Source organism: Nelumbo lutea, chromosome 2 (assembly GCF_056320005.1).
Source record: "Nelumbo lutea isolate HS-2025 chromosome 2, American lotus-T2T, whole genome shotgun sequence".
NCBI classification, from domain to species: Eukaryota; Viridiplantae; Streptophyta; class Magnoliopsida; order Proteales; family Nelumbonaceae; genus Nelumbo; species Nelumbo lutea.
This window is the reverse complement of record NC_142685.1, coordinates 11,214,435-11,233,230: the sequence shown is the minus strand read 5'-3', so window position 1 is coordinate 11,233,230 and position 18,796 is coordinate 11,214,435. Positions and strand designations below refer to the sequence as shown.

General features: G+C 37.9%; 2 protein-coding genes across 2 annotated transcripts; one reads left to right on the top strand and one right to left on the bottom strand.

Moving 5' to 3' along the window:
- The first annotated feature begins 866 nt into the window (after positions 1-866).
- Positions 867-5,665, top strand: SYN1 (Rad21/Rec8-like family protein). Its single transcript, XM_088968769.1, has 20 exons — positions 867-934; positions 1,066-1,124; positions 1,233-1,277; positions 1,399-1,418; positions 1,509-1,585; positions 1,669-1,864; positions 1,964-2,132; positions 2,216-2,350; positions 2,555-2,624; positions 2,732-2,838; positions 2,944-3,020; positions 3,098-3,265; positions 3,642-3,813; positions 3,894-3,973; positions 4,070-4,313; positions 4,489-4,567; positions 4,766-4,908; positions 5,048-5,132; positions 5,264-5,376; positions 5,528-5,665. The coding sequence occupies exons 1-20, from the start codon at positions 867-869 to the stop codon at positions 5,608-5,610; spliced, it is 2,190 nt and encodes a 729-aa protein (XP_088824895.1). The 3' UTR covers positions 5,611-5,665.
- Positions 5,622-18,134, bottom strand: LOC148868544 (LRR/ubiquitin-like domain protein). The gene is made up of 10 exons (XM_088972964.1): positions 17,615-18,134; positions 17,435-17,529; positions 17,066-17,227; positions 14,645-14,755; positions 14,434-14,534; positions 11,234-11,371; positions 10,812-10,860; positions 10,608-10,673; positions 6,241-6,360; positions 5,622-6,148 (listed from the first exon to the last, which is right to left on the bottom strand). Exons 1-10 carry the CDS (start codon positions 17,802-17,804, stop codon positions 6,038-6,040), a joined length of 1,143 nt encoding a protein of 380 aa, XP_088829090.1. The 5' UTR covers positions 17,805-18,134; the 3' UTR covers positions 5,622-6,037.
- Positions 18,135-18,796: the final 662 nt, after the last annotated feature.

Below are 18,796 nucleotides of genomic sequence, written 5' to 3'. Positions count from 1 at the left end.
GGTTTGCGCAAGTTGCACCCTCGGGTGGGTATGGGTAAATAGTTACAGTATCACGTGGGGATGGTTCGCCTTCGCCGCCGAGATCGGCTTTTATCGTGACAAATCTGTGCCCACACCGTTTTATCGCCGGAGATCGGCTTCTCACGAATAGGTGTACGTTTCAACTTTCAAGTAGCCTATCGCGACGAGTGACTAGTAGTAAGACACACAAGTCTCACACCACGGTCCACGGGCCCGGGACCCGGGACCACTCGCCGGAACCTTTGATGTCCGCCACGTGTTTCCTTGTGGACCGCTCCCGCGAGATTAAAGTAGTTAAGATTTGGATCTCCATGCACGTGTGACTGGGTTTGTTCAGTCTCGGGATCATTTAATCCGTATAAGATTAGGAGATGTACGTCTCCCGATCGGAATCTTTGGGCCTTTATGGTGCTATGAAGAATCTGGATCGATGGTTGGCTTGTAGCTTTATATTTAGTCAGCAGATGTTCTCCCTGTGTATGTATATATATAGAATTGGTTATGTGTTCTCTGCTCTCATTTTTTGAGCTACTTTTCCAGCTTAATTCTATTCTTCTTTTCGTTGAGTTTCAAAATTAACATAAATTTTTCTGCTTCTTCGTGTTCTTCGCTTCATTCTTGATCGAATCATCTGTAGTAGACGCGTTATTTAGTTGCAGAGACAAAGACGATAGAAGAAACCAAAAATTAGAACAAAATGTTCTACTCTCACCATCTTCTAGCCAGAAAAGCTCCTCTGGGCCAGATCTGGTGATTGATATTTCTTTTCTATACATTTTTTTTGTTTTCTTTCCATAGAAATAACGAAGCAAATCCTCTGATTTCCTTGAACTCTGTCATTAAGGATGGCGGCGACCATGCACGCCAAGATCAACAGGAGGAAGCTTGACAAGCTCAATATCATCACCATCTGGTCAGGCTTTTTCTCTCTGTTTCGTCCCATTTTCTTCTTCTGTATGGTTGATTTGTTCTCATCGTACGTCATTTGTTCTCTCTCCTTTAACTTTTTTCTTTTCCGCTTGCTTCTTAATCTTCATTTTGCAGTGAAGAGATTTTGAATCCGTCAGTTCCAATGGCCCTCAGGCTCTCTGGAATTCTCATGGGTAAGAATCCGATACATGAATTCCTATTATCCCACCGATTTTGATTCAATAATCTCAATTCTCATACACAATTCTTTCAGTTCATTTGCGATACTTTCATGTTTTCAGGTGGAGTGGTAATCGTCTACGAGCGAAAGGTCAAGCTACTATACGGTAAGCTTTTAATTCACTTCCTCTTCATTATCCCTTAGTTCAGTTCAATTGCGCTGGTCTGAAATACACCAAAAAGCTTGATCTGATTCGTGTTTTTTTCCTTCTCTGTTATTGTTCACAGATGATGTTACACGTCTACTGGTATACTGATTATATGCTCAATATTGTTTTAGATTATATTATTATATATATTCCGGTGATTCTTAGTTCTCTCTGATTTTGACTCCGCAGGTAGAGATCAATGAAGCATGGAAAGTGAAACCCGTTCGAGACCCAACCGTTCTCCCTAAAGGAAAATCCCAGGCGAAGTTAGTTTATTAGTTAGTTCTTCTTTGAAGTACAGTTTGCAACCAGAGAGTCGTGTTTGAACTTTTGATTATATAAATTGCAGGTATGAAGCTGTTACATTGCCTGCTAACGAAGACATGGAAACTGGCGAAATGGAGCACTTCCTCCACTTTTCCGACACAACCACCGAAATGAAATTCCAACAGGCCGCATATTTTACGATGGTATGCCACGAAAATATATATGGTATCAGGAATTGGCTAAAACTAAAACGCCACTTGAATCCCAGACATGGAGAATAAGCAAATAATAAGCATCATCACAAATCAAACTGCTGCTCATCTTGTTGGCTAAACAAATGTTTTAGAATTAAACAAGGAATTTTATCATCCCTACAGACTGAGGACAATGGAAGTTTTGAAGGTAGCAAACCTGATTTCACTGATAATAATGAGTGCAGATGCAGATATCGCTCAGTCGTGGTTCACATGACTTTCACGTCCAATACCAACTCAGACCATTTCAAGTTCACAACTGATTACCTGAATTATTGCGCACCTGGCGACTGTTAGTTGCCTTTAGGGAGTATAATCATTTATTTTGTGTTTCTAGGGTTTATCTAAGAGGGGAGATAGGAGAGTGATATCTGCCATTGGATGGGGATCCTTGTAACCCTTTTATCTCTATTTTATTTATTTTGAGTGTGCAGCGATTGGATGATGTGGGCGATCCTTTTGTTGACGACAATGCCAGGGGGGACGATCTCTGTCAACACCACCATCAAGGTCTCCCGTTGTCCTTTATTTATTTGTTAGTTATGTTTTTTATTGAGGAATGTTATACCTAGTTATGACACATTCATTCATGCATGCATCGCCGATATCTGCAAACACGCATGCATAGATATGGATATACTGATTCAACAACCTTTTTTTTTGGTGAACATCGATCTATACATAATCCTCTCCTTTCCCTCCCTTATTCATCAGCCGACGCTGCTAATATCACCTTATTAGACCCTAACAATATTGATACGGATCCTTATAATCGATTTGAGAGGTAAGACTCCAAATCCCACATTCTTTTCTTTACTTCTAAGTTAAAATAAAACGAACTGGCGATGACATGCATGAGCTTTGTAACCAACTATTCATCCACTTCTGTAGGTTCGATGCTGAAGGGGAAGAAGAGACGTATTTGAATTTCACCCCACGAGAGCTGTCACAAGTTCCAGTTACTCTTATACCCTCCCCTCCGAAGGAGCCTCATCAAGGTTTAATAGTGTAGGAAAATGCATGATTCCTCATGACTTGCCAATATCTTGGATCACTCAATCACCATAGACGACTCAATTATCCTCTGGTCCCATCTCCTGCAGATGATAATATTCAAGACCAGCATCGAGAACCTCAGGAGAAACAACCATCTAATGAATGCAGGGCGGAAGAATGCCAGGTAATTTAATCTGCACACTGCTTTCATATATAACCATTGTGTTCGTCATCCAATAAATGAGTATGCATCTACGACAGCCGCCCCAACATGATGAACAAAGGCAAGGCCCGAAAAAACGGAAATCAAGGAAAAGATCAGTTTCTCTAATTATGGATTACGAGCAAACCATCATCCCAGGTCAACTGTTCCAATCTTGGCTCCAAAACCCCTCCGACATTGTGTCCAGAATAGGAGGAAAGAGGAAGGTCTGTCACTAAACTTTTGTACTCGAATAGGAAATCATTTTACGGTGGTTACAAGAGAAATTTGAACTTACTTGTTTTGAAGCATGGGTAGTCATTAGTGAAACCACGCAGATAAACTTGTTTCATGGTGCTTTGGTACATGGCCATGTTGAAGGTCATGCTGGTAGACTCCATACTCCATAGTCCACAGGCTTAGAATGACTCCAGTTGATTAATCTATTTTGTGTTTAATGACTTAACAATAGCCATTGCATAGAAGGGTATGCAGACCACAGCGACAAATATTACCATGTTTCTAAATATTTTCTTGATAGGGTAATTTCGGTTAATTAATTTCTATTGATGACAATGTTTTCTTGTTCCATGTTTTGCGCAGCACATGAATCCTAGTTTCTCCTTGAAGATAACCGAACTCATGGATCTGCCGCCTGTCGCCCTCCTTTCCGGGTTTGCAGCAAAAGGGACCAGACAAGTCCATTACCCTGCACCTCTTCTGGAGCAATGGCTGAGATTTAATCAGCTTCGACCTGCCCATGATTCACCTTCCGGTTAAGAGTCTTCTCGTATTTGTTTCTGAAATCCTAATCATTGAAGATAAGAGTAGTTAAGTTGCTAGTCCTTTTTGCAGCAAGGAACTCACTACCCCATCCAACAGAACCATCATCATCTCGAACAGAGAGAACATTTAATCAAAATCTCCTGAATGTAGTAAGCCTCTGTAACTAATTCTTAGTATTGATTCAAGTTTCCCGTGGATGCAAGACATTACTGCGGTTCTTATAAACGATTTATATATATGCGAAGCCTACTGAAGATTTTCAAAGTGAAGTTGGCTCTCAACCGCCTCGAGTCTCGATAGAAGAAAAAGGGGTGGACTTTGACAATATCGAAGTGCCATGGGAAGCCTCCATAGAGAAGCTAAGAGCTCACCTTGGCAACGTTGATTTGCCAAGGGAAGACTGCATAGAGAGGCTGAGGCCAAGAACCAATATTCCTTACGGGGAAGTGCCAATAAGCGAGGCCAACTTCGTCACACCGAGAAATTCGGGTACGTAGGAATCTGCACCTCTTTTTTTTTTTTTTAATTCTTTGGCATCCCCTCTCATCTTTTTCTTTTTCTTTTTTTTTTTCTCTTTTTTAGTAAAAGAATACCTTAGCATTCTCCCGAAAAATAAAAAATAAAAAAATAAAAATTCACGTCTTTGCTTCATGTGGAATTACAGGAGACAAAGCAGAATCAGTCCCCAGCTCTGCATCTAGATATGGTTCATCAAGTCGTGATTTCCAACTGCCTTCAGGAAGGTTTGTAGAGTACTGAACTTAATTACATTGGTATTTGATGAATTTTCAAATAGTAGACATGGAACAGGAATCTGATCTTTCAACTCAAGAATGACTTTACTGCATCATATCTTTGGCTACTGTATCTCGTTAGTTCATAGAATGACAAGGCAACCTCATTGATTTGTTTTGAGTAAGAAACCCAATGCTTATGAACAGATCCCACCAGAAAAGGCCACATTCTTCACCCAGGCATAACGGGAGTGGCCTTGAACCAGTGGTTGAGGAGAACCCGTGGCAGCCAATTGAACCAAGTTTCAAGCTGAGAAAACTGTCGGAAAATGGACCCACTCCTGACTTCGGTAAAGTAACTCGTCTGCTCTTCGTAGCAATAGCGATTTGTGACTTTGCGCTACTTAGGCTATGTCAGTAGTAGTAAGTAGGCCTAATTTCTTAAGAAACAAATGGCAGTGCACGATCCCGTTTGAGTTTTTATTGCAGAATTATTGGAAGAAACTGGACCCACCCCAACCCAATATCCAATTGTTGCTCACACCATTGACAAGATCACTGACTCGATCAGGAAGTAACTCCCTTAACCTATGTTTTAGTCAATTGCCTCAGCATTTGTTCAGACTTCAGATATGGTATTCTATGCCAAATTCATTCTCAATCAAAACTAATCGTTGGGCCGTCTGGGGATTTTGCTGTGCATAGACACCTGAAGGCGCATTTCGACACGCCCGGGGCTCCTCAGGCCGAATCTCTCAACCAGCTTGTCTTTGGAATGGACAGAACAAAGGCATCCCAGCTCTTCTACCAAATCTGTGGTATTGACAAATGAATTACTTCCGGTCATCATTTGCGATCATGCATGTCTTAATTTTATAACTAGACGGACAGTGATAGAAGTAATACCACCACATTGTCTCGATGGGACGAGGAACTAATTAAGATGCCTTTTGATTGGTTGTTTTGCAGTTCTTGCAACCTATGACCAGATTAGGGTTGAGCAGACTGTAGCATATGGAGACATCCTCATCTCTAGAGGCTCAAAGATGTGAAGCAAAGTGGATGGTGACCAACTCATCATCGTCGTCGTGATAATAATTTTTAACCAACATCATCTTCTTTATCTTTTGTTTTATTGACTATTTCACATATGTCAATCACACTAATTCAACTTGCCTTCTATCACATGTGCTTAGGCAAGGAAAATAGAGAGGATGGAGGGGAAGTGAAGCCTTACCCCCCCTTTTTTATTCAATTTCTTTTTTATTCCAAGATTCTTTTTTGGTACTCTGCTTCCAAGATTTGATAAGTTTGCATTGTAACCCTAAAATGCAGGGGAAGTGAAGCCTTCTATCACACGTGCTTAGGCAAGGAAAATAGAGAGAATGGAGGACATTCTCAATTTCCATTCCTGCTGCTTACCAAAAAAAAATGCATGTTTTACCTTCTTTGCATAATCCAATCAAACAGTAAGGGCTCTCAGTTTTTATCTGCACCTTCATCAAATCCTGCAGAACGCCAAACACTGAAATCCAGTTGTTTCTGATGCTTTGATCGACGTCGCTCGTCAAAACCTTGCCAACCTTCAAACTGTCATTAAGATATAATTAGAACGTGTGCAAACACAAAGGGCTCCAACAAGGTTTAGGTAAGGATAAAAAAAAGGAAATACAAGCTACTACCTGTCGTAAGAGATCGATTGTGATTTCTGTGTTATGGAGATCCAGTGTTGCCAGCTCAGAGCACATTTTGAATAGTGTAGATGGGAGGGATTTGAGTCCATTGTTGCTGAGATGCAAAGCCTATGACAAAGAATGGGACTATTGTTCCAATTAAGAGGATGGAAAATATTCAATGCAGCTTGAAAGTTGAAAAATCCGTCTATAATAGAATAGCAACAAAAGAGATCATCATTATTCATTGCCCATAGGTAGGAAGAACACCTACTTAAGAAGATCCTTGCATCAGGGGAACTGATGAGACTGAGTCCCTAGTTGGTGTTATTTTTAGCAGCTGATATGAGATTGTGTAAAAAAACTCTGACAAGTTGCCCAAATTATTCTAGGAAAATAAAATTGTTTTGGCTTATACTTAAAGTGGTTGATTATGTTGACATGAGAGCTCAATCAGGTTAGACATGATTTTCTAAAACAAGTACATAAACGTTTGGAAATTGCGATGTTGGTCCAAGGATCATTTTTCAAGGATGGCCTCAAACAACAGCCACCTTTTTTTTGCAAAACTAAGACTTGCAGAACAGAATCTTTAGGCAGTAGATATGCTAGGGACCAATGCCAAATGACAAAACTCAGGAGTCAGGATCAGCTTGGCATTTTTTGGGATAATTAATTATATATACCCTGAGATTTGAGGAAACTACTTATATATACCCTGTAGTTTCAAAAACAATTTACATATACCCTGTTGTCCTTTCAAACATTAAGTCTAATAGATATAACATAAAGGACAAAAGTGTCCTTTTACTGTTCATTAAATTTTCAAAATATGTCGGCTCTTTCAATACAAAAAGAATAAGACAGCCATGGGATTCCTTGTTTCTTCCTTCTCAGTCCCACATTTGTTGCTGTTTCTGTGCTATTAGCACCAAAACTCTAACCTCAGATGTATCCTTGAAATAGCAAACCCAATGGGCAGGAGAGCCAATACCTAAAATGCTCGGGGTGGCTCCATATTCACAAAAAATTGTAACTTCGAGACAAGAAACGAGAAAAAACAACTGATGTGTTCTGTCAGTTTGTAAAACTGCTCTTTTTTCATTCATGTGAAAAATAACCTCCCATCAGAATTATGTTTTACCAGCAACTCATTCTTTAGCTGTAATCTGGGTACGTCTTTTATCAAACCAACCAATGACTCGTACTTCAGCTCCAAAAAACTCCACCGAAACTGAAATCTCAACCAGAGGTTAACACTGGCGAATATTCTCTTAAACAAAAGAAAAAGGATTTTTTTTTTTTAATTTCCTTTCCCTTCCATCACCTCCATTATTGACCAGTGGAGGTGTTTATAGAGGGTGGTTTTGGTGTAGGTTCAATTATTCGTCGAGCTTTCCCTTCCTATGGTTCTTCTCTTGTTGGTTGTTACTTCCAATGGCTGACTTCCACTTTAAGCAACCACTTTCTTGAATCTCCCTTCAATTATGGTAATGAACGAGCCCCATTTCATTACAGCTCTGCAACTGATCTTCTTCTTGGTGGTGCTTCTTAGGTACTTTCTCATGCTCATCCTCCAGAAACCATGGCTGTCAAGTGTCATCAGTGGTTGATAGTCTTCCTTGGAATTAAGAAGTTTGAGCAACAAGATCTGGGTGATGAAGGTTTGGCAAAACAAGTGGGTAGTCGATTTTGACAAAACAAGATCTGGGTTTGGATAAGTTGAGGTGATGAAGGTTCCTGTTCTTGCTGGGTTGTTAACGCTGTGGAGTGTCTTTTCTTTTCCATTATTTGGGTTGTCGAACACTGTTTTGAGGGACTGTTTGGGTTTTGGATTTTGCCAATCCATTACCAATATGACTTGGTCTCTTGGACAGTTCAGATATACTCTATGATTGCAGGGGGTTGCTTAGGTTGAGAAGTTTGAAGAAGAAGATCAACAGTGTTTTCAAAATAAAAGGGTGAACTTAGGATTACGAAAAACTTTAATGATAGCTACAAATGACTAAATGTTTTGTTAACGGAAGGCTTGTTTATGTCTCGTGGGACCATCTCAAAAGGTATATGTAAGTAGTTTTTGAAACTACAGGGTATATAAAAGTAGTTTCCTCCAGTTTTTTAAAAGGCGTGGGAGGCATACACTTGGAGGCGCGCCTCCAGGCGAGGAGTTCCCAAAAGGCCCTAAGGCGTATGCCAAAGGCACTGACACCTCTAAGCCGTACGCCTCATGTGCTTTTTTCATGAGGCGTGCTAGAGGCGTACGCCTCATGCGCTTTTTTCATGAGGCGTGCTAGAGGCGTACGCCTCATGCATCTCATGGACATCTTATATAAAAAGACAAAAAAAAAAAGAACAAAGAAAAAAAAAAGGAAAGGAAAGGAAAGGAGAGGAAAAGAAAGGGAAGGGAAGGGAAAGAAAAAGAAAGAGAAGAAAAAAAGAGAAAAGGAAAGAAAAGAAAAGGGAAGGGAAGAAAAGAAAAGATAAGGGAAGGGAAGAAAAGATAAGGGGAATGAAAGTAGTTTGCCCCCTGCCCCTTTGACTGGGGGGCTTCACCCCCCAGACCCCCGCCCCCTTTTCGATGCAGCCCTTTTTTTTATTTATTTATTTTGAGTTAGGGGGTCTCGTTCGCTCACCTCCTCTTCGACAAGGCCCCCTTTCAACTAATGTTATGCGTCTTTATTCTTCTTAATATAAAAGATTTTTATTAAAAATAAAGAAAAAATGAGATCCCCCCTTCCTCCTCCTAAGTTCCTAACCCCCCCTCCTCTTAAGGAGGCTTACGCCTCTTGCATTCTGAACTATGCCTCATTCCTCTAGGTAGTGGAACGCCTCACGTCACACCTCTGTGTTTTAAAACATTGGCTTGCTCAAACTTCAGGGTATATAACTAAGTAATTAACCCCCTATTTTTATCAGTATCAGGGTCAACAAAATATATTAGTGTGAAATTTACCTTTACGTTCTTTTAATGCCTTGGTATGAAAAAGGAACACCAGTATCTAAGAGACCCACTAAACCATGGAAACCTGATGGAAATGATAGAGAGAACCATTGAGGCTTTACTTGAAACTAATGATGCTCTGTATAATTTTTATTCATTTTACATTTTTTGCCCTCGTTCCCCCCTTCTTGTGAATGGGTCAATTTCTTGACCATGTATAATTCTTTATTGGGGTGATTTGGCTCCTATTTATGAGTACCAAACCTTTTACTTATAGAAAAAAGGGGTGCTTCATGAGAACAAGGGAGAAAGAGAACTTTCTTTGGCAGTAGGAAACCTTAACTGAAATGCCAATTCCCTACTATATCCAGCTATCTGAATCCCACCTAGAACTCTCTCTTGTTTGCTGACTATCATAAAAGGGGAATTAGTCTAAGTATCCTTTATAACAGTAATCTGTTGCTTTTAGAACTTAGTGTTGGGAATATAGATTTCATTCACATGACAACAAATAAATCTTAAATTTATGTTTTTTATCAGTAAGACTTTTATTAAGATCAGAAATATATTGAATTACAAGAGTTTGGTTTCAGCACTGCAATGACCCAAGCTACAAACACATACAAACAATTACAGTTCTGCCCAGAACAAGGTAGATCTATTTGCCCCCTGTTTTGCTAGTGTATCCGCCAAACCATTTGCAGTCCTTTTTACCCAACCAAATTGAGAGTTGAACCTCCTTGCAAGTATGTCAATTTCCCTATAGATAAATTTGAGCTTCCAAGGTGCTGATGTGATTTGTTTAGACCAAGAAATGACCAGTAGTGAGTCTCCTTCATTTTCTAAATCTGTTACTCCAATTTACTCAGCCAGCTTTAATCTAGGAGAGCCAGAGATTCAGCCTGAATTGAGTCACCAATACCTATTGGTCCTGAGAAAAATGCCACAACTTCTCCTTGGTGATTTCTAAGCACACCCCCTATACCTGCCCTTCCTGGGTTGCCAAAGCAACTCCCATCAAAGTTTAGTTACATCTGTTTGTGCCACTTCAGTCCGGTTCCTTATAATGTCATTTGTGGAGAAGTTTTTGAATAATTCCGTGGTCATCACCCAATGTGCAGTTCTGATTTTTATGGCTTCAATGACTTCCTCCTTTGATTTGCTTTTTTCAAAGAAAATTCTTTGGTTTCTTTCCTCCCATATAGTCCATACCACAGCAGATCTTGCTGCCTTCCATAAATCTTAAATTTATGTTTCAATATAATTTTACTATTTAAGTATTATTTTATTAGACATTCCTATTTACCTGCAAGGACTAAGTTCTCCATGAACGCATCAATGTGAGCATTTAAATGGAAACTGTTCCCTATACATTCCTCAGACGAAATCTAGATGAAAAAGGGAGGGGAAACTAGGAGGAAAGAGGTAGACATACCTTTAATTTTTGTAAATTTCCAAATGTCTCTGGCAACTCCACTAGAAGATTTGAGGAAAGATCAACCTGCACCATATCACAAGCATGATCAACATTATAAGATTATAGCTGCTTTGGAAATATTTCCATCGGAAATACTTATATCCATTCTTTTATAATTAATAGTTAAAAAGAACACTAAAAGAGATTACATCAAAATACCACCTCAATCAGATCTTTGCAATTCCCTATGCAAGAAGGAATGGAGCTTAACCTGCCAGCACATAGAATAATGTCACTCGTTAGTAAAAGTACAGTGAACAGTTTTGATGCATGAGTTGGCCATGGCTTTGACAATTTAAACCATATCTTCAACAATCATGTCCCCACATGCTCCCCACTCCAAACAACATGTGTCAGTGTGCACAAAGTCGTACATGCACAAGCACAAACCCACAAGAACAACTAGCACACCAAAAAAGAACAAAGAACAAGAATGCAAGTAACTCATGCAAAGAGAAACTTCAATGTTGACTATCCAACGGCTTGGGAGGAGTGGAGTAGATATAGACCTAACATTTGGCATTTTTTGCACAAAGTGCCACTCTAAAACTTCAATGTAATAATTACAATATTGAAAATAATACCTATTTTTGCTTGCCTTCAAGACTTGAAGATGCACCAGAAGTCCTATTTCATCTGGCAAGCTTGCAAGCTTGTTGTTTGCAATAAAAAGTTGCCTCAAAGATGTTAAAGCACCCAATGATGAAGGCAAAATAGTCAAGCTGTGGAATTATGTAATGCCACATAATTAGTCCACATAAAATTTTCATAAAAAAGACATTACTCTATGAGAAACTGGAATAAGATGGTTGATGGTAGGTAGATACTGCACTACTAGGAAATATTATCTGATTGCTTGCTGGTAGATCAATTCAAATATGTCCTTTCTTTTTTTTTTTTTTTTTTTTTTTTTTTTTTGTTTGAGGGGTGTGGAAGTTTATTGGATTTTAAGTTGACATGACTTGAAATCAAATATAATACCCATGAGAATGGAAGCATACAACTATTGAAAAACAAATAAATGAAGTTTAAGAATCCCAAAGAAATTACCATAACCACAACCAGTGAAGAATAACAATATGATATTTCTGGTCTTTTTTTTTCTTTTTTTTTTTCATTTTTAGTAATAGCAAGACTTTAGAAGCGTATATTTCCCTAGAGAATTGTGAACAAAACTCGAGACTCAGAAGTCAGATAGCAGCCAAAAAACGAGAAATTTGTTAAACACCTACTTCAAAAACCCATTGCTACTGAGATAAATTAATATCGACTCCCACTATTTTCAAATGATATTAGTAAAAACTTACTGAAAACTCCCAACTTAATCCAAATAATTGACGTTCAGATTCTTCTTCCAGTCTGACCATGAAGGAAAAGCAGCATTCTATCAACCCAACATAGCCCATAATAACCAGAAAAATCTTTTGGATTGAGAAAGGGAAATGCATTTGAATTAATTTGTGATAAAAGGCCAAACTGATGTACATGGTGGATATCAGCCAAAGAAATGAGGCTATATATATATGGACAGCCAGAGCTAGCAATTGTTTTGGAAGGGGCCACTCTGGAAGCAATGTATAATGGACCTATGCGGAGAGACAAGCCAGCTTTTATCTGGCAACTGATAAAAAAAGCTGGCAGTCATGCCACTTGACGAGCTGTCAATTAACGCTCCGTTTTGTAGCTTATGCGGAGAGTGGCACTTTATGCAAAAAATGCCCTTCTTCCCCTTCTTTTCACTCAATTTATCTTTACCCGCTAGAATTTTTGAGTTTCATATTTGTTCCCTTTATGTTAATTAGGTTTTTTGCATCAGTATCCATAAACCACAAACTTGGACCTACTGTGCCCTTTTATAACTATTAAAAACATAAAATTACAATGATGTCACTTGATTAATGTTGGAATTTTAACATGCTATTTAATGTAAATATACAAAATTGCAAGCTTTAAATAGAATAGATTGGTGAAACAGGACTCATGTAGCCAATCCCATATAGTTGAGATAAGGCAGGGATGATGATGATGATGATACAAAATTGCAAGCTAAGGGTAGTTTAAAAAAATTCTATGCATGTTAAATGTACTCTCTCATTTGAGAGAGTAATGTTTCAGTCTGGATTCTATCTATCTCTATATGGAAAATTGGTACATGAGTGGGGAATCAGATAATGCTCTTTGGCAGGTAACTGCCTCTTTGAGCCTACTTGTTATGAAGTTTTAGATTTTTAGTGCATCTGTGTGATTTTTTTTTTGGCAGGGTCTATTTATCTATGTAAAGTTCAGTTTTTTATTAGTTTTTTATCAATTGGCTTGAAATGAACCAGTTTTTTTATGCTAGGATTGAAACAAATTTATCCAGTGAATCTGGGCAGTATGGAAGGAGTATCAGCACAGTAACAACTGAAAATTTCTTGGTGTGAAAGTGATGGTAAAACTTTGGACTGAGAAGTGTGAGAAGATAGGTTTGAGCCTCAGAACAGCCACTTTGTGCAATGAATGCTGGAAGTTAGATCTGTACCCAGTCCACCCCTCCCAACATCACATATAGTAGGGTAATGGTCCTTTATGGGGAAAAATATAACATTTGAAGGGTATGTAACAAATTCACTCGAATGTAGAGGCACATGCAAATACCAGTAAAAAAAGGAACAAAAAGAGAAAAGTAGTAATTTAAACTGATAAGATCAAGTAAGTTCAGCACATAGTTCATAGAACATTTACACTAAACAAAGTGCATCTACATTCCATCTTTCACTTTATCTGATTGCAGCAATGAAACACTATTTGATTGTACTATTGATAAAAAAAAGGAAAGAGAAACCAAAAAGAAGAAATCATTGTCTTTATTTTTTCTTCCCTTCCTTACTTTCTTCTTTTATGAGGCTGTGTTTGTTTTTGGTGTAAAGTTTTGATCGATGTAAAAGTACATCGATCGGTTTAAATAGTGAACTGTTGTAAAGAGAAAAAGGTATGTCAGTGTGTGGAAAAAATTACACCGATAAAATCAATGTTGTCTTCACATCGATTGTCGATGTAAAACTCTACCGTGAGTGGAGTTTACATTGATTTTCGATGTACAACTTACATTGAAAACAAATGCGAGCAAAATCAAACCAGGGTTTAAAGTTTACCCCGGTTCTCATTTACACCGAAAACAAATGCAGCCTGAGTTAAAAGCTTACTTACACCATAATATGGAGAGATTATGAGCTTATTTCCAAATCCAATGTGCAACAGGGATAACTAAATCAGAGTAACAAGAGATAAGGTATTTAAACTTTTAAACCTTGCTATGGACCTCTAATTGAGCCATATTCAATGACAAAGGTCCAAAGAAGTTCTACCAATCATTAAATCCTACAAGGGATCCAGAGGTTGCATCTCAGTAGAGTCAGTTCCAATAGGGCCTTCATACGTCACTCAGGCTCTCCATGCTTGTCTATATTAGAGTTAGCAAGCTACAAAACAGGGAACAATTATATAATTTTGCAAAACCAATTAGTGGTGCTCTATGTAGCCCTAGTTGATTCCTTAATGTTTCAACCTTAGCTGGCCCTCTATGGTGTATACATACTTGTACTGTTTTAGAATTGTAAAAGTTCATGCCCTCATTTCCAGTTGGAAAGACTTATTCTACTGTATATATGCTATTGTGGTCGTATCTTATATCATATCTCACCATTAACGTAAACTTTGGATGCATCATTGTAAGTAATATATGATTTTGTTGTCAATATGACAAGGACCAGGTGAACACTGTAAAGGACAATAAACTACTTACTAGTTTTGGCTTAGGGAAAGAACAGTTAGAGACTTCAGAGATGTTATGCCTTCCCAGGAAATGTACTCATCCAATATATCATTTGCATTCAGGAGGAGTTTCTGGATCAACAAGGGTAAGGGGTTTTGAGTCTCTAAAGTATGTAAGAAAAAGCTTTTTCAAGAAACAAAAATCAACCAAACTAGAAATGAGTAGGATCAGGAAGTGTTACCTGCAAGGAACTTAAAACGCTGATTTTGACTGGTATTTCACGGATAGAATTGTTGCTGATGTCCAGTACTCGTGCAGAAGCTCCACATTCCCATACCCCATCAGGAATGATCTTCCAAGTTTCAATTTACAAGAAGAAAGAATAAGATTTCTAATTCCAACAACATGGAAATCAAAGGTACAATAACAGTTAGATTGTTGCTCCTTTTGCCAGGGAGGTTACTGGAAGCCTTTAAAATCAGTGGGATTTTTTAGGCTATATTTGGAGAAGTCCTGGCATGACAAGGAAAAAAAAAAAAAAGAGGGGAAATGTATTGAAAAGGAAACCACTGACAAAGGAATGGACTCCCAGCCACAAGTCAGGTAAGACTCCAACTCTGACAGCTGCTCTCTAGGAAATCCAAGTTCATTCAGAACAGAGCTCACATGTGAATGGGATAGGTGATTGCTGCATGGTCTGGCGACTCTGGCCTATTGAAGAAGCAACAGCTGTAAGGGCAGAGATGTCATCTCTTTTACAAGGAACAAGATTTGCATATCCCCTTTGCCTAGAGGCAATACAGGTGGAGGGAACTCATCACTACCTGATGGCCCTTGGGTACTTTAAGGCATCACTCTAGGGAAGAAAGATATTTGGTGTTGAGGATGAGCATCTCATTCAGTTGGAACCCAAGATCAGCCAACTCCTTAGCAGAGAAACCTGGGGCTGGAAGTGAGCTTGTTAGCATGGTAATGAACATATATGTATTTTTTTTAGTCAACCTGGTAGTTTTTTTTTTTGGGGGGGGGGGCTGATTCTTCCTCTCAAAACTTGAGAAGCAAGGTTGCATGTATATACATATTTTTGTTTACATAAAATGCTTTTGATTTCTGCTATTGATAACAAAATTATATGATGATGTTATTATGAAGTAATTTATTTTTTATGTTGGTGTAACATCTTAAACTATCACAAGAAATATAGGACACAATGGACATAAAGACATTAAATCAAATTAGGAAGGTCTTGATTCCTGAATAGTTATGATTGTTTTCAATAGTAAGTATGAAATGTTTTTTTAAGGACAAATGATGCGATGAGCAATTGTGATAGAAGTCACTTTGTGTAAGAAGTGACAAAGGTTAGGTCCTCTACAAGTGATGTAGGAGCCCATGATATGCCTATATTGCATTGAACTACCCACATCTAAGAATGGACAACACATAATTTCGCACATGGATGTGGACTGTCCAAATGATGGACAACTTTGCTTGTATTATGCATCTCTTGTATGGACTGTCCACTGCATTGAACCACACTGCATTGAACTACCCACATCTAAGAATGAACCACCCACATCTCTTGTGTTATGCATAACTAATATAGAATGGTTTGGTTCATATCTCAAACTAGGAAATTAAATGGATTTTCAAGGATCCCTAGTACAACTTTGCTTCAAATCTCAAGCCAAGAAATAAGTCATTATTTGAAAAGTCCAGATAATTGATCATGTCAATTACACCTGGATAGTTATAAAGTGTGAATGTGTGATTACATTCAATTTAGGCTGAGCCTATCACATTGTTTCTTTTAACTAATATAAGGTTTTCTTTCTGTTGGTGCCTCTATTAGAGTTGAAATCTCCTATTTGCGCAAGTACTCAGTAATATGTTCCAACACAGGACAGCAAGGAAGCTGATTGGACAAAGGTATTTGATGTTTATGGAAACAGATTAATAAGAAGTCCAGAGATATTGAGAGACGAAAAAGGGATAGAAATTAAACTCAAAAGATAACCAAACAGGGTGGCAGGATTTGCTCAAAACAATCAGAAGCATAAAAAAATTACCATCAGACATAATCAAAGGAGCATAACAATGCAAAATAGATTCTCCAGTGTCATTCAGCAGAACCATTATTTCTAAAATATTTGGTAACTATGCTCCAGTTCTCATCTTCTTCATGGTGTTTTGGTTGCATTCAACTTGGCTGTGCTAGTGAGATTTTCTGGTTGAAAATTCTGTGGATTGATCAAGAAACACTACTGTTCATGGTGATGGTGACCTTACACCAGAGATAGCTTAGTATTAACTGCCTAATTTACAGTTGTCATCGTCCAAATCATGTACAGTACAAGTGTAGCAGTTCAGTAGTTAAGAGAATCTAATGCAGGTTCAGTTGTTTAAACATTATTCTTTGTTCAGTCATTTTTTTATTTTATTTATCTACTTATTTGTGTTTCACACTTTGAATTATTCATACTAGTAGAATGTCTTTCAGCTCATAAAAAAAGGGAAAAAAAGGAAGAAAATGGGCAAGACCAATAAAACATAAGACATCAATTAAAAATTTAATACATGCAAATGTGCTGCAACTATGGAGTTGCAAACACTTCTTTCTAATGATGAACTGTTTTTAAAAGGCTAAGAGCAATGCTTATACCTTTAGCTCAGATCCTGACAAAGCTATAACTCCAGTAAGCTTCCAACGCTCCCACTGGCTTTTATCCAAAGGCGCCTTAATCTTCTCATACACTGTTCGATTAGTATCAACTGTTCTCTTCAAATTGGATGGCAAAGAGGCATTTTTGGTGACGGGACCATCCTTTGTATAAAAAAAATAGACATAGAAAATATAAGAAAAAGACTAAAAAGAAGGAATGGAATGATACATAAGATTATAATAAGAGGCTCCGAGTTCAAAATTGCAGTAGTTTTGCTCATTTGCATTGAATTGAATCTCTAGTTGAAAACAGACTCAACAAGCAAGTTTGAGATATGGACAAGAATAAGGAGGAGAAAGAATTGATACCCCTTGATGTAAACCTTGAGAAGCCATGAGCATGAGCTTCGAACCACTCGTCAGTTCCGCTGACGTCAACGTCATTGTGTCCTCCAGGATCTTCCCTGATACAGGAAAAATAAATTTAAAAAAAAAAAATCAGCTAACAATTTGTGATTAGGGTATGGCCATGGAGCGAGAGGGGGGGACCTTTAAATATGAGCTTTTGTCCTCTGGGGAGGACATTGGTTAGAGGTTGGATGAGAGATTTCAGGTCTTTAATGGTGGAGTCTGGGGAGATGGAGATCGGTATGGATCTTCCACTGAACTTAACATGGACGGTGATGGTGGGAGAAGAGTGACATGGACCACCATCACTGCTGCCACCAACACCTTCCATCCTTTTGATTCTTTCGTCTAGTTTCGTTTTCGACTTGCGAGCTTGTCCGAGAAAGGCCGAGGTCCAACTTCCAACCGAGAAACGATGGATGTATAATCGGCCTATCTCTGACTCTGTTGATTTGCAGGCTACTAGGCTGGGAAAACGAATGATTTTGCTTGAATCCAACTCAAAATGTCATTTGTTGCTGTTGGCCGAGAGTCTAACGGAAAATCAGAATGAACGCCATTTTCCAACAATTAGGATTCAGTTTCTGGAAAATGTTTGTTTTCCACAAATATTTTACGTGCAATCAAAGGGCATAGTTTTCCACTAATGTTTGTTTTCTGCGTAATGCATACTACATATCAATGTTTTAAAAACCGACCACCCGGAGACCGAACCGTTTTGCCTCCGGGTCACGAGTCACCGGTTCGACCGTTCGGATTGAACGGTTCAGACTGTGACATCATAATTAAAAATATTAAAAAAGATAAAATATATGTAGACATATAGTATATTTATACATATATAAGAGCTTTATATATGTGTCTAAATGCAAAAAAATATATAGGGAAATTGTCCAAAACCCACCATCCGTTAAACAGACTAACGGGACTTAACACGTTACCATTTTACCCTTCATAGAAAAATATAAAATATAGACCTATATATTTTAATATTTTAACTACAAAAACATGAAAAAAATGAAAATGTTCAAAAAATATTTTCAAATATAAAATATATAGAAAGACAGAAATTACAAAAAATAAAAAAAAAAACTATAGAAATTGAAAGCAAAATCAGAAAACAAAAATTGTAGAAAAACACCTAAAACTATAGAAAAAACACCGAAATTGCAAATAAGTAACAAAAAACACAGAAAAAATTATAGATCGTAGAAAATAGAAAAATATAAAAAAACAGAAATTAGAAAAAAAAACATTGACAATTAACAAAAGAAACTTGAAAAATATAGAGATTGGATAAAAACAGAAATTGCAAATATACAT